The 15,051-nt window shown below is 39.7% G+C and overlaps 2 protein-coding genes across 5 annotated transcripts in view; one reads left to right on the top strand and one right to left on the bottom strand.

Moving 5' to 3' along the window:
• Positions 1-15,051, top strand: part of rnf220b (ring finger protein 220b) — a 100,446-nt gene that overhangs the window by 39,718 nt on the left and 45,677 nt on the right. The window lies entirely within an intron of this gene.
• Positions 2,979-14,050, bottom strand: LOC125744850 (phospholipase A2 inhibitor and Ly6/PLAUR domain-containing protein-like). Of its 4 annotated transcripts, none has more exons than XM_049017166.1 (5): positions 5,077-5,265; positions 4,645-4,752; positions 4,255-4,407; positions 3,907-4,020; positions 2,979-3,393 (listed from the first exon to the last, which is right to left on the bottom strand). In XM_049017166.1, exons 1-5 carry the CDS (start codon positions 5,123-5,125, stop codon positions 3,185-3,187), a joined length of 633 nt encoding a protein of 210 aa, XP_048873123.1. In that variant the 5' UTR covers positions 5,126-5,265; the 3' UTR covers positions 2,979-3,184. The 4 variants fall into 4 exon arrangements, 3 of the variants coding, with proteins under 3 accessions (XP_048873123.1, XP_048873198.1, XP_048873278.1); XM_049017241.1 differs by having other exon boundaries at positions 4,645-4,722; XM_049017321.1 differs by having other exon boundaries at positions 4,645-4,677.

The raw sequence follows: 15,051 nt of genomic DNA, 5'->3' as shown, positions 1-15,051 counted from the left end.
GCAAAGAACAAGGAGAGCTTACATGGGGAACAGAAGAGGACATGGGTGAACTCACTGAGACACAAACAGGAGCTGGTCAGACTTGATCATTTGTAAACCTTTTGGCAAACGAATGAATAAAGGTATTAGGATTGCAGCCCTCTGGTGGCCACCCTGGGAATTGCCTGAAGCTATTGAATTCTGGTAATTCCTGTTTTTCTTTCTTTTTTGTAATCCATTGTGATTCAGCAATGACCTCTCTTGTTCCTTAGCCTTTCCTGAATACGGATTTCACAGTCAACAAGTCTCTTTCTATGCAGCTGTAAGGAATCCACTTGCAGAGTCTCTCACCAGCGTAGTTTCAGCAGCATAATTGATTGATTATTATGCAGTAAAATAATCAGTGAGATACCCTGTAGTCATACACAGAGAGTTATACTGCAGCTGAAATGTGAAATGAGGACTCTGTAAAAACCTCATCAACAAGGTGCTGTGTAGTAGTTGTGAGTTTCACAAACCTCCCCCATAATTCACTTCAATTAAATTAAATTCAGTTCAGTTCCATTTTAGTTATATGGTGCTTTTAACAAGGAACATTATTGCAAAGCACTTTAGAGAGTCCTGGGCTTGAGGTCCCCAGAGAGTAAACCTGAGGTCGACTATGGCAAGCAAAAATAACCAGAGAGAAATCAGGAAACCTGGGAAGGAATCAGACTCAAGAGGAAGTCCATCCTCTGGTCAGCAGTAGGCAGTACAAGTTTATATAATGTAGTACGATGTAAATTCAGGAAGATGGCAGGACAACATCGGTGGGCAGGTGCATGGAGGAGGCAGGCAGGTGGGCAGTTCAGCAGACAGGCGCTATTCTCAGAGGATCACAGTCACACGGTCTCTCTAAAATCTCCCCATAAACAAGCTTTCACCTCCGTAACTGCCTTTGCTGTAGCCTGCCCCTGCAGGCCTCCTTCTTCAGCTTGACACCTTCCCTCACCACAGGTATCCAGGGTTTTTTTTTTTTTTTCCGGGGGTGTGAGTCGAATTTATCTTGTGCCAAGGTTCAGCTAGACATTCTCAGCAAACCCTGGTTGCTGGTCTGGGTCGTCCTGCTCCATCTGACTTCCTGTGCGAAACCAAGCTTACCACCAAGTGTGGATCAGGTGATACCTCTGCCGCTGTACGAAACACGCAGTTACAGGTTGACCTTTGACCTTTGGCTTAGGACGCTCTGGTGCAATGTACACATTGGCTTTGAATGTAAACAATCCAAGCTTGCATAAAAATCCTGTAACACTCAAGGTTTGATCCAGGAAGTTATTCTTCGCAGTTGCAGCCCACCAAGTATTTCCATCTTTCTCTACGTAACCATGGAATTGAGACCCCTGATTCACCTTCGATTGGGACCCCTGTACCCTTTCGTTTAGCTCACTTCATTCTGGCCAGGTATTCTGACCTGCTGTTTGGTGCATATTTCTCTGCCAGGGGAGTCACCCTTGAATATTTTTTGGTCAGACCAAGGAGCATGAATATTTTTAGCTATTTTTTTTTAAGGTGGATGATAATATTAATGTTTCTTCAATTTATGATACATTTCTATGGACCCCTACAACCACTCTGCAGACCTCTTGTCCACCAAGAAAATTTGCACAGCCCTCAGCCGGGAACTGGTATGCACACCCACCTGAGACCTGTCATTTAAGAGCCCACGCTATGCATGGAAGGAAAGTTCCTTCCCTACCGAGAAGTAGCATTCTACGATATCATAGTCAGTGTCCAGTGCCAAGGTTATTTGTGCCTGCTGCCAAATAGCAGTGCACCTGACCCTAGTAGTGCTGAGACCATGAGATGGCTCCATGTAGTCATTTTGGGTTGAGTTCGTCCAGGTTTAGTGGGAAGCAAATTTCACTTCTGGGTTTGGTTCCAAGTGTTTGTGCCAATAGCCTTTCTCTGAGACTGGTGCACTCGTTCATCTTAGTACCTTTTACTGGGGATCATTGTTGCATCATAGTTTGTTTGGCCTGTTCCCATAGACCTGTTGGCCTATGGGATGCCTTCTGGCTCAAGCTCCAGACAGAATAGTTCTATGGATAGTTGAGGCACACAAAGCTCTCCATCATAATCCTCACAGGGATCTATTGTATGATTATTTATTTGTGCACGCTACAGAGAACCAGTTTTAACTGGAATGGAGGAAATGAGAAGGACTCAGGAGAGAATGATAAATTCTTCTGAAACAAATAATGTATTTCTGGTTCTGTTTTCGTTTGTGTGATAGCAGCAAAGAATTTAGAGACCAGAGCTGTGGACTGAATTACACCATATCTATACTTCAGATATGTAAACATATTTTATAAGCATGTCATTCTTAGCCTGTAAGAATGGCCATAGTCACCACTTTAATAACTTGAATACTTAAGATTATTATGGCTACTCCACCATAATACAGTTTGACATATATCAAATAAATCATTTACCCAGAGAGCAACATTATCTGAAGTGACAACTGTATTGAATTACAGAGCAAGCTTTCTCACAAATATCTCATTCACTTTACACAATCAACGTGATATCTCCAGAATGAATCGACAATAAAGTGTGGTGTGCTCATTAAAATTAACTGGGCACATATCTTAAAACAATGTCATCTAAGTCAAAAGTCAGTTTATTAAGGTTTACTTTGTAGTTCTTGCATTCTTGCATTTGCTTTACCAGTGTATACATTTCCATTAGGGCATGTATGTGGTCAAAAGAACATGATTCAAAAATACTCCATTCTTTAACGGATTTAGTAGAATGGAAGTGAATGGACAGATAATTCGTGCATCTATGTATAATCTATAATATGCGTAATAATTCATTCATTCATTCATTCATTCATCTTCTATATCACTTGTCCTAGAAAGGGTCGCGGGGGCCTGGAGCCTAACCCTGAAACAACAGGCACAAGACAGGGAATAACCCAGAATGGGGCACCAACCCAACACAAGGCATACACACACTAATCACACACACCTTCCAGAATTTATTATTTGTTGAATCCATTTTAGTATAAACAGAAAAGGGCATATGTACAGTGTGCCGAAATATGAGTGAATCCATTCCTCTGCTGAACAGGAAACAAGCTGTGCTGTGACACAGAGCTCGATTCGGGTGCTGGTGGGGGTGTGGCAGGCAAAGCAAAGGGAGGGAGCGGAGGCGTTGTGCTGATTCAGTGGAGGAGGGTGAAGCAGCTGAGGAAGGCCAGCAGGGCAGGGGGGAGGCGCTGTTCCATGCGCCGGCCGCTGTTGCACAGCTCCCCTTTGCAGCATTTCATACTCATGCCCAGCAAAGGGCCCAGGTGAATTTTAACGTCCCTGGATGGACAGAGGCTCTCAGACACACATCCCTTGATGTTGTGTGATGACCTGAAAAAATTTGCTTAAACGAAAAGAGAAATGTCATTTCTGTTAGAAACAGAATTAGATTTTTATGCAAGAGCTGAACAAAATTCATCTTTTACGTAAAACTCAGTTTGTGCAATGCAGAAATGAGTGTGTTTAGGTAGCTGCCCACAAAAATATAAATACAACCCAGAACAATATAGTAGATTTTATCTGTCCTATTCATTAAAACCTAAACTGTATTACATGTTAGAAACGTATTAATATAACACATACAATAATGCGCAAAAGTCTTGGGCAGTCAACAAATGTTGATTGATTTATGTTTAAGTGATATGACCTTAGCCATTTCAAAGCCTAAAGTCCTAAATTAATTACTTATATCACCCCAGTATTTGCAGGAACCATCCAATATATCCATATATCTTTTGACTCAACCACTACCATACCATGTTTGGCTAATCAATACATTATCACATTATTTCATTTAAATAACTAATAATGTGAGCTGGTGGAGAAATTTAAGAAATATATGGAGTGGAATTTTTACCTGTAGCTGACATGCAAAAAATTTCATTTTCCAGACAGTCAACAGAATTTGTGCACATATTTTCTAAACAAGTAAAACACTTCAATCCATTCAGGGGTCGGGCACTGATAGATACTGCAATAAAGAAGAGGTATAAAAAGTGGTTGTACAACATTCAAGCCACAAAGGTAATGATGTAAAGACCACTAAAGAGGAGCGTGTGTGTGTACGTGTGTGATGCTCCCTCCCATTATCTTCCTCTTGCTAGAGTTATTTATGTACTTATTTGAGGAACGTCCAGCTAAAGTGCTTGGCCCCCAACCTGAGGATCTCGACTACATGTAAGATGGATGCTGTTTCTAGCATTACCATTGTGGTCTTCACCATTGCATAGGTCACTGTCGCAGCACTCGGCGTGGTAGACAAAACCTCCCATACCAGAGCTTACAGAACCAGAAGAGCATTGACTAGGCTCCATGCAGGCCTTTGAGTGTGCCAGTATTTGAAGTGTACCTCCCTTATCTAGAAAGAACAAAAACAAACATTTTGACGAATGTGAAAACATACCTTTGTATTTTCACTTTATTTTATGTCTTATTTCATTATAGTAGCTTAAAAATACTGTAAATAACCAAAGATTCGCTCTCTCCAAATAAAAACGCAATAGAAAAAAATAGCTGAACATAATTTTGATCTGTTCATGTAGACTGTAGACTTTTAAAAAATGACATAACTCAAGTTTTCAGATCTCCCCCTTACTCTCAAAGTAGTTTGCTCTTCCACATCTGTAATCTGAAGATGGGCAAGATTTTTCAGTCCCGTTGCATGATTCGTCACCTATACAGTCATAGCACCTGAGTGTATATGCTAAAAGACAACACATTAATATACAAGCAATATTCATGGTCATGAAATGATTTGATGCTGAAATTAAATGAAAACAAGGATAATGCTTTTCGGGCAATTAACATATCTGCTGACAACCAATCAATGAAAATAACTCTAAGACCACCGTTAATTTTTTGTTGAGTAAACCTATTTACACCTGCTTTCTTTCCATTCTCTTCACTGCTGCTCAGACAGCTGATTTCCAGAATGATGAATAAGCCCCTCCTAATAACAAATATCTATATTTAAATATTATGCTACTTCCTCACTTTTATGTAAATATGAATGCAAACGACGCAGTACCTTCAGAGAAAAGCACACAAGCCAGGATCAGCTGTACCAGACATTTCATCTTGACCAGTCAACTTTGGTAACAGCTGTAGCAGCTGATTGCAGTTTCTGATATTATATGATGACAGGTCCTTCTTCTGGAGCTGGAGATATTACACCAGTACTACTACAGTAACTAATTGTTGGCGCAGGGGCAGGTTTGAGATTTTATTCCACTTTGTGTTTCCGGTGAAGCCAGCTGAAGGGCGTTACTGTTCGCATGTTTCCTGTTTGCTCTGTATCCTAAACGTCTCCAGAGGACTAATTTAACACTCTATGGTGCAGATTACGATCGCATAGTAAATGAAATCAGAGATGAGTATAAGAATATTTCTTATATTCTACAACAAACTTTACTTCAATAATCTATAACAAAAAAAAGCAATGAAAAACATATTAAAGACGCGAGAGAGAGCGAGAGAGAGAGAGAGAGAGTTACATTACAATGTGTCATCATCTTAGGAACATTCGTTATAAGCTTGCTTTGGTATTTGAATTCTTGCTAAAAACAACATTATGAGCATAATGCTATAGATTATAAATAAATGAAAAGAGTTATAAAATATAATTAAACAATGACACTGTATTCATCCCTGTGAGGAATATTGGTAGTTTTCTCATATCACATATACACACCTGTCGCAAGATACATACTGTACTGTACACATGAGAGCAGGTTTTGGTGTCAGACCACAGGTCAGCCATCATGCAGCACCCCGGAGCAACTGGGGTTAAGGGCCTTGTTCACGGGCCCAAAGGTGACATCACTCTGCCAGTCATTGCTTTGTTAGCAGTTTCCATTCTTTCTTATACTGGTAATACCTGTCTCTGCACTTTCATCCTCATTCTCCATACAGGCAGTGCATTGTCTTCCTCGCCACTAAATTGGAATGCAACCTCGCTTTCATCAGCTATTTCTGCCACTTTCTTCGCTCATTCTCTAAATGGAAGAATAATATGCATATAAGCTTATGCTTACAGTAAAACACTCCAAGTACAATAATAAAAAACACACACACACTGTTTTTGTTTGAAGCTGTAGCATTGTACAGTATAAGTGCACCGAATAAGAGTCAAAGGACCCTGCCTGAAGGATAGCAGAGACATTGCAAATTTCATTAATTTTTGTTTGTACTTTGTATTTTCTTTTGATTTTCACTTCGCTTTTTGTTAGTCCTGTTTTGCACTGGCAAAACATTAATTGCACTGGATTAGGTAATTGGGTCTAGTCTGGGTGATTTTGCTCTGAGCTAGTGGTGGTTAGCTATTAATCTTATTCAAACAGCATTAAGCATTATGTGCTGACTAATCATCATCCAGTTTTGGCTGTTTGAGTGCAGTTTAGTTTGTATTTTATTCCTGAGTTGCTGGCATTGTCACTGGTTTTATGGAACTGCATGCTGGCTTTCTGTTTTGGGTCCACAGTTCAGGAGGGATGGCATCTTCTCTTGAGTCTCTGGTCCTGGTTAGCTGATGTCTTGTTCTTGGGTTCATGGTCCTGATTAATGGAACTTCTATAGTTGGTACACCTTGGAATTGGTGCTTAGTTTTTAGGTTTGTTGTAGTGGCCATACTATCGGTGTTCAGCCACACTGCCTTTGTTTTGGTTCCTCTTCACTCTCGTCTGCTTTTTAATTTTTTTTTTAATCCTGAAGCCACCCATCCTGCTTCACGGTCTACCTCATTAGGTAATCCTAATAGAAATAATTGTTTGACATTAAAAAAACACTATTGCATGATAAATCAGGTGCTAATACATGGAACTAAAAGCAGTAAGAAGGAAATTAAAAATAGACAGACAGACAGACAGACAGACAGATAGATAGACAGATAGATAGATAGATAGATAGATAGATAGATAGATAGATAGATAGATAGATAGATAGATAGATAGATAGATAGATAGATAGATAGATAAACCAATACTATTACAGCAGCTGATTTCTTGTACAAAAAACTATTTGCAAGAAGGGAGTGGAGACTGAATGCTCTCTGATGGCAGTAAATTAACAGCAAATTCCTGGCTACCAAATGCATTTCAGGCCACCTGAGCAAAATACATCAGATTTGTAAGTAATAGATACACAGGTGCAACATCTGTGTGAACCCAGATGTAGATAAGCTAAATACATACAGTACTGTGCAAAAGTTTTAGGTACTCAAAAGAAATGTGCACATTTTCTTAGAACAAAAAAATATATAATTTAACATAACATATGAACATATGAAAATTACGAGTAACACAATAAAAACTAGTAAAAATGTCTTCTGTTCTCTAAAAGGTTACGGATATCTATTTGGATAGCTAGATGAACACCACTTCAGTTCCCAAACTTCTCAGTGGCACCTGAACCATCCTATGTATTTATTAAATTTCACCACTTTCACGCTTAATTAATTAACTTAATTAGTTAAAAAAGTGAAGATATTGAATAGATATATGAGGTGGACTAGTGGTCAGGTCAAAAAATACACGGGTGTATTGTATGGTTGCTGGAAATAATAGGGTTATTTTAACAGAAGTTTTAAAATGACTAAGTGTCACGATCAGTCGCGGGGAGAGCGGCGATCGTGCGGGCACGTGTGCAAAAGACTAGGCAGGCAGGCAGAACACGGGGCAAACTGGGGGTTTATTGAGGGGCTAGGGCAGGACAGGACACTGACGCACAGCAACATCAATGACAGACAAAGGACTCAGGTAAGACACGGACTGAAATACACAGGACTGATCAAAGTAACTAGACACAGCTGGGTACAATCGGGAAAGAACACGTGGGTAATCAGGGGGGCGTGGCACACAGGAGGATCGTACGAGCTGGGCGTGACACTAAGATGACACACTTTGCCAGGCGTAACAACATAGCTTTGCATCAACATGACAGTTATTTAAACACTTTTTTTTTTGGCTGCCTAAGACTTTTGCACAGTACTGTACATCTAACCAGAACTGCATTAGTTCCTTATTGGTTAACAATTACAGCAGGATTTTTCTATGTAAGCATCAGTCTGTCTAAAACTGGGAATAATCTAGCTCCCCTGTCTTATTACAGGGTGGGTTATTGATAGTGTGCTCATGTCAATCTGTCAATAGAGAAACTGAAGGCGATACAGCCAATGAAGAAACTTTGAGGGGGGGGTTCTTTCACTTCCAACTACCTGGACCCATCCCATTATTTCATGTATTCATAATTTTAGAGAAAAATTAAATATCTATTTTGGCATATTTGGTCCCATTGAGTTCAGAAAATGTCCCAGGAAACAGAGAACGCAGGGCAGGGGACACCCTGGATGGGATGCAAGTGTGCACCAATTTAGCTGTACTGCATATCGAGGACAAAGCATTTAATACTCTTGACATTTTGTCATAGAGTGACACCAAATCCCGCTGACATGTAACATTTGGAAAAGGTCAGTCTGCTCGTCATCTCCTTCTTCATGCTGTCACTTGTCGTGAGTCATCAGTTTTCGTCTGTTATGTCATTTTTTTATTAAAGTTAGCTGTCTTCTCCTTTGATTGTTATCATTTCCATTGTGTTTAGCTAAGATGATTGGCGAAAAAACCAGGTATGCATAATGTTCACCCCCCCAAATAGAAAAATGTGTCACTTGGTAAAACTTATGAAGGGGACACCCTCCCTAAAATATACTGTGGGGATGTGGGGGACCCTAAAGCCCAGGGTCCAAATTTAACCCTAGGTCAACCCTGCGTATAACAGGTAGCACTTTATAGGTATATCCATCCATCCATCCATTTTCCAAACCACTTATCCTACTGGGTCGCGGGGGGTCCGGAGCCCATTCCGGAAGCAATAGGCACAAGGCAGGGAACAACCCAGGATGGAGGGCCAGCCCATCGCAGGGCACACTCACACACACACCATTCACTCACAAATGCACACCTATGAACAATTTAGTAACTCCAATTAGCCTCAGCATGTTTTTGGACTGTGGGGGGAAACCGGAGTACCCGGAGGAAACCCCACGACGACATGGGGAGAACATGCAAACTCCGCACACCTGTGACCCAGGTGGAGACTCGAACCCGGGTCCCAGAGGTGTGAGGCAACAGTGCTGCCCACTGCACCACCATGCCACCCCTTTATAGGTGTATTTAATATCAAAATCATGGTCAGAAACTTTAATCATTAAATCATTTAAGTGGTGGCTGTCTGAGGAAATTACATAGCTTTGTTTAAAATTTATGAATTTCTGCAAGGAGGTCAGTTTGTACACTGGAAAAGGGCATCTAATGAAGTTAATGTAAAGATTTTAGTAATGGAGAAGATTATTATTTACATGTGAGTATTGCATGATAAAAGGTAGATGGTTATTTAATGTTTTACTTTTAGTGCTTTGAGGTTGTGGTTAGTCATTAGTGCTGGCTTTTCACTGTACAGGTTTTTGAAAGGAAATCCTTCCACAATCAAAGGAAGTTTCTGAAAGGAGAGGTCAGTCGGTGGCTTGACCTGAACTGGGGAGTTTGTGCATCACGCGGGGCTATGGCCCTGAATATTTTAAGCCCCGCCCCGAGTATTTTACCCTCGATGTCACTCGTCCATGAAAAACAAAATAAGTCCAGCCTCAGATAAACTTGACTTAGCCCCTGATTATTTTAATAGCTGGATACTCCCCTGGTGCGAGATGTCAGCGAAGTAAAGCAGATCTGAGATGAGCTCCAAACCTTGGATTGGTGCTGATCAAAGTCATTAGTGCTGTGTTCAGTAAAGTCAAACATTAGTGTGCTATTTAATCAGACTGTCTTCAGGAATGTAGATTCTAAAGTATGCAGATTCTAAACATAGCATACAGTAGTATGCAGATGGTAAACAACTGATAACCTTATAAAAATGCAGTCTGTCTAAGTGCCCCTTGACAGTCGTACCTATATGATGGTGTGACATCAATCTTGGGAAAAAGCATCCAGTTGTTCAAGAGAACAATCATTTAAAAACAGGCAATTTAAGAATTTAAGAATTTAAGCTTGGCTTTCTCCAGATCATTAGGGGTCCAAAAACAAAGACTATCACACATGACAGGGACCAAGAAGACATCTTCGCTTTAACTCCAAAGAGACCCTCCCCACTTTATACAGATGCAATGGCCCCATGCTGAAAGCTGATTGGCTCCCAAAGTACCGCCTCCCCTGTCCCTCAATTATGAAAAACATATCATATCATTGGCTACAGGCTGGTCACTTTGTATGAATTCTGTCCCAAAAGCTTCAGGCACAAGGCAGGGAATACCCCAGGGTGGGGCACCAACCCACCACAGGGCACACTCACACACGTCTATGGGCAATTTGAAACTCTCTTTAGTCAGACCATGTTTTTGGACTGTGGGGGGGAAACCTGGAAAAAACCTCACCACTGTTGCAAACTGAACCCAGATCCTACAAGTGTGAGGTGACAGTGCTAACCACTGCCCACTGTGCTGCATCACTGAGCGTAGCCTCTCTGTGATTCTTTTTAATAGGCTGGACTCATGTACTATATCGTTTAGGCAGGTTAAACAGGACTAAGAAGTATGACTGAACTACAAGTGCATTACATCACTGCATGGGGGGGCAGTTGACCTTGGACCCCCAGAATTTTTTTTTCTCCCTACTTGGGAGTTTTGGGTCCTCTCCTCTGTAGTCATCTGGCTTTCTTTTATTTCTTTGTCACGTCAAGTTGTTTGTCTTTCCATTTCCCATTTTTTGTATTATTTTCCCTTTATGATGTTACACTTTATCACAACACACCCATGTAAAGTGCGGAGACTCTGTTGTCAAAAGTGCGATGTCACAGTAAATTGAATTGAATTTGAATTGAATTGAATTTAATTTAATTTAATTTAATTACACCAGTAAATACTTTTGGTATTTAATCCCGGTCCCGGTCCTCAGCCTGAGGCACTGTTGTTGTGTAATTTAGTATTTTTTTTCTTTTATAGTTTCCATTATGTAATATTGGTTAGAAGCAAAGTCAAACATTGATATATTACTGTGATTCACCTGCTGGGCACTACATGTATGGGTTTGTAGAATTAATTAACATACTTCCGATTTGAAGTGAGAACTGTATTGCATTACATAGCAAGCTTTCTCAGAAATATCTTATCAAATTTACTAGTAATGGTCACATGAATTTTCCCGAAGCATTGAAATTTTCCAGCCAGTTGTGTTGAAAAGTGGTTAATTTCTCAAGGCTTTGAATGCTCACTAGAGTCACCAGCTAGCTGGTCAGAAGAGTTTAGAGGAGGACATGGTGCAACACAGAGGCCTGTGGTTCGTCAAACCAGTTTTACTGCAAATGACATTGTAATATCAATTCAATATTTTTGTGTTTGTTTAGTTTTTGTTTAGTTCTCTTTAGGTGGTCTTAAACCATTTAGTTATACTTCTTAAACAAGCGAAGTAAGGACATAATAAATATGCTTTTTGTCAAACTACTTACAATTTCATAGTTAAATCATCTGTCTTGTCTTCTATTAAGACAATGGGTAAATGATCTATTGATAATAATGCTAGTGAGCATAGAAGGAAGCAATATGCTTGTGAGACCAGACAGAAATACCTGGAATGTCATTTCGGTTTATGGAGGATTTGAAACTGACAATGAACGAATAGAGTGTCTGTGTAGGGAGTGAGACCTCATTTGTTGCCGATCATGTGATCGGTCTGACAACTACTGTAAACGAGCCCCAAAATGAGGCTTCATCTGAGACTGCCCTTCACAGTCAACACATGCTTCAAAGCCTTGGCTACATTTGTCCCATCACTACAATTTACACAACCAACATGATGTCTCTTGACATCACAATAAAGTGTGATGCGCAAAGAAATGAGTATGACCCATTTCTTATTAAAGGAAATTAAAGGAAAATGTCAGAGACTTTAGAAAAGTCAGTTCATTAAAGTTTACTCATTGGTTCTTTTTGTTAGCTCAGCCGTTGTATAAATTTCCATTAAGTCACATATGTGGCTAAACTACGTCATGATTTAAAAATACTCCATTTCTTAATGGAATCAATATAATGGAAGTGAATGGATAGAAAATTAGTACATCTATCTATAATCCACACAACTGTCCTAGCAAAGAAAAACCCAAATTCATTCATTCCTTCAATCATCTTTTATATACATGTCCTTTACGGGATCATGAGGGAATAAATTATTAGTTGAATCTATAATAGCTTAAACAGAAATAGGCAAGTGTAAAATGTGTTACAATGTGAGTGAATCCATTCCTCTATTGAACAGGAAACATGCTATGCTCAGGCACATGGTGGGTGAGGGTGGAGGAGCAAAGGGAGGGAGCGGAGGCGTTGTGCTGATTCAGTGGAGGAGGGTGAAGCAGCTGAGGAAGGCCAGCAGGGCAGGGGGGAGGCGCTGTTCCATGCGCCGGCCGCTGTTGCACAGCTCCCCTTTGCAGCATTTCATACTCATGCCCAGCAAAGGGCCCAGGTGAATTTTAACGTCCCTGGATGGACAGAGGCTCTCAGACACACATCCCTTGATGTTGTGTGATGACCTGAAAAAATTTGCTTAAACGAAAAGAGAAATGTCATTTCTGTTAGAAACAGAATTAGATTTTTATGCAAGAGCTGAACAAAATTCATCTTTTACGTAAAACTCAGTTTGTGCAATGCAGAAATGAGTGTGTTTAGGTAGCTGCCCACAAAAATATAAATACAACCCAGAACAATATAGTAGATTTTATCTGTCCTATTCATTAAAACCTAAACTGTATTACATGTTAGAAACGTATTAATATAACACATACAATAATGCGCAAAAGTCTTGGGCAGTCAACAAATGTTGATTGATTTATGTTTAAGTGATATGACCTTAGCCATTTCAAAGCCTAAAGTCCTAAATTAATTACTTATATCACCACAGTATTTGCAGGAACCATCCAATATATCCATATATCTTTTGACTCAACCACTACCATACCATGTTTGGCTGATCAATACATTATCACATTATTTCATTTAAATAACTAATAATGTGAGCTGGTGGCAAAATGTAAGAAATACATGGAGTGAAATTGTTACCTGTAGCTGACATACAAAAATTTTATTTTCCAGACAGTCAACAGAATTTGTGCACACATTTTCTAAACAAGTAAAACACTTCAGTCCATTTAGGGAGTGGGTACTAATAGATATTGCAATAAAGAAGAGGTATACAAAGTGGTTGTACAACATTTGAGCCACAAAGGTATTGATGTAAAGACCACTAAAGAGGAACGTGTGTGTGTGTACGTGTGTGTACGTGTGTGATGCTCCCTCCCATTATCTTCTTCTTGCTAGAGTTATTTATGTACTTATTTGAGGAACTTCCAGCTAAAGTGCTTGGTCTCAAACCTGAGTGTCTTGACTACATGTAAGACGGATGCTGATTCTGGCAGATGTAGTTCCTCTTAATTACTGTTGTGGTCTTCACCATTGCATAGGTCACTGTCGCAGCACTCGGGGTGGTACAGTACACAAAAGCTCCCATACCAGAGCTTACAGAACCAGAGTAGCATTGACTAGGCTCCATGCAGGCCTTTGAGTGCATCAGTCAGTGAATTCTACCTCCCATTTCTATAAAGAATGAACAAAAATGCATTTTGATAAATGCAAAAACAGCTTTATATTTTCACTTTATTGCATGTTCTCTTTCATCATGGTATAGTCTAAACATACGGTAAGTAACCATAAATTCCATCTCTCCCAGTAAAATCAAAATAGAAAAAAATATCTGAACATAATTTTGATCTGTTCATGTAGACTGTAGACTTTTAAAAAATGACATAATTCAAGTTTTCAGATCTCCCCCTTACTCTCAAAGAAGTTTGCTCTTCCACATCTGTAATCTGAAGATGGGCAAGATTTTTCAGTCCCGTTGCATGATTCCTCACCTATACAGTCATAGCACCTGAGTGTATATGCTAAAAGACAACACATTAATATATAAGCAATATTCATGGTCATGAAATTTTTTGATGCTCAGTTTCAATGAAAAGAAGGATAATGCTTTTCAGCCAAAAAGCATATCTCTTGAGAACTAATGAATGAAAATAATAAGTCTGATTAAGACCACCATTTAAAAAATGTTAATTTTTGTTGAGTAAACCTATTTACACCTGGTCTCTTTTCACTGCTGCTCAGAGACAGCTGATTTCAAAAATGATGAATAAGCCCCTACTGATAACAAATATCTGCCTATTTATTGTGCTGCTTGCTCATTTGTACGGTGCTTTGGACAGAATTGCCTGCTTAAATAAAATCAATATAAATTCAAACGACGCAGTACCTTTAGAGAAGAGCAGACAAGCCAGGATAAGCTGTACCAGACATTTTATCTTGACCAGTCAACTTTGGTAATGGCCGAAGCAGCTGATTGCAGTTTCTGATATTGTATGATGACAGGTCTGGATATATTACACCGGTACAGTAACTAATTGTTGGTGCAGGGGCAAGTTTTCTGTTTTCTTCCACTTTGTGTGTCTGGGAAATGTTTTCCAGCTGGAGGATGTTGCAGTTGCATGGTTCATTTACCCGGTTCCTCATTTCTCAGGGTAAGAATGTTTCAACAAATCTTATATCAACAGTGTATGCAATCTATGAAACATTATGGAAAAAAACATGTTAAAGGAGAAGATTTAGTTCAGTATCAGTCAAATGTTTGGACACACCTACCCAGAAAGGATTATTCTCTACATTTTGAAATAAAGACATCAGAATTATAAAATAACATACATGGAATTATGCACTAACTGAAAAATTTTATTAAACAAAAAGAAATTGATTTGTTGGAGGGGAGCAGCTCTGTGGGTTGGAAGGTTGCCAGTTCAAATCCCACGGTCAGCATAGTGATGCCACCATTGGGCCCTTGAGAGGGGCCCTTAACCCCAGTTGCTGCAGGGACTGGCTGACCCTACTTTCCCCTCTATGCCAGTTTCATGAGCCGGCCTCCTG

Source organism: Brienomyrus brachyistius, chromosome 1 (genome assembly GCF_023856365.1).
Source record: "Brienomyrus brachyistius isolate T26 chromosome 1, BBRACH_0.4, whole genome shotgun sequence".
Lineage (NCBI taxonomy): Eukaryota > Metazoa > Chordata > Actinopteri > Osteoglossiformes > Mormyridae > Brienomyrus > Brienomyrus brachyistius.
The sequence above is the reverse complement of the archived record's forward strand: the minus strand, read 5'-3'. Positions and strand labels throughout refer to the sequence as shown.

Coding starts and splice junctions, on each gene's coding strand:
- LOC125744850 (XM_049017166.1), bottom strand. CDS start 5,125: ATGAAATGTCTGGTACAGCTGATCCTGGCTTGTGTGCTTTTCTCTGAA. Junction 4,753..5,076: donor TTGTGTGCTTTTCTCTGAAG/GTACTGCGTCGT, acceptor GTTGTCTTTTAG/CATATACACTCAGGTGCTAT. Junction 3,394..3,906: donor TTTTTGCATGTCAGCTACAG/GTAAAAATTCCA, acceptor TTTTCGTTTAAG/CAAATTTTTTCAGGTCATCA.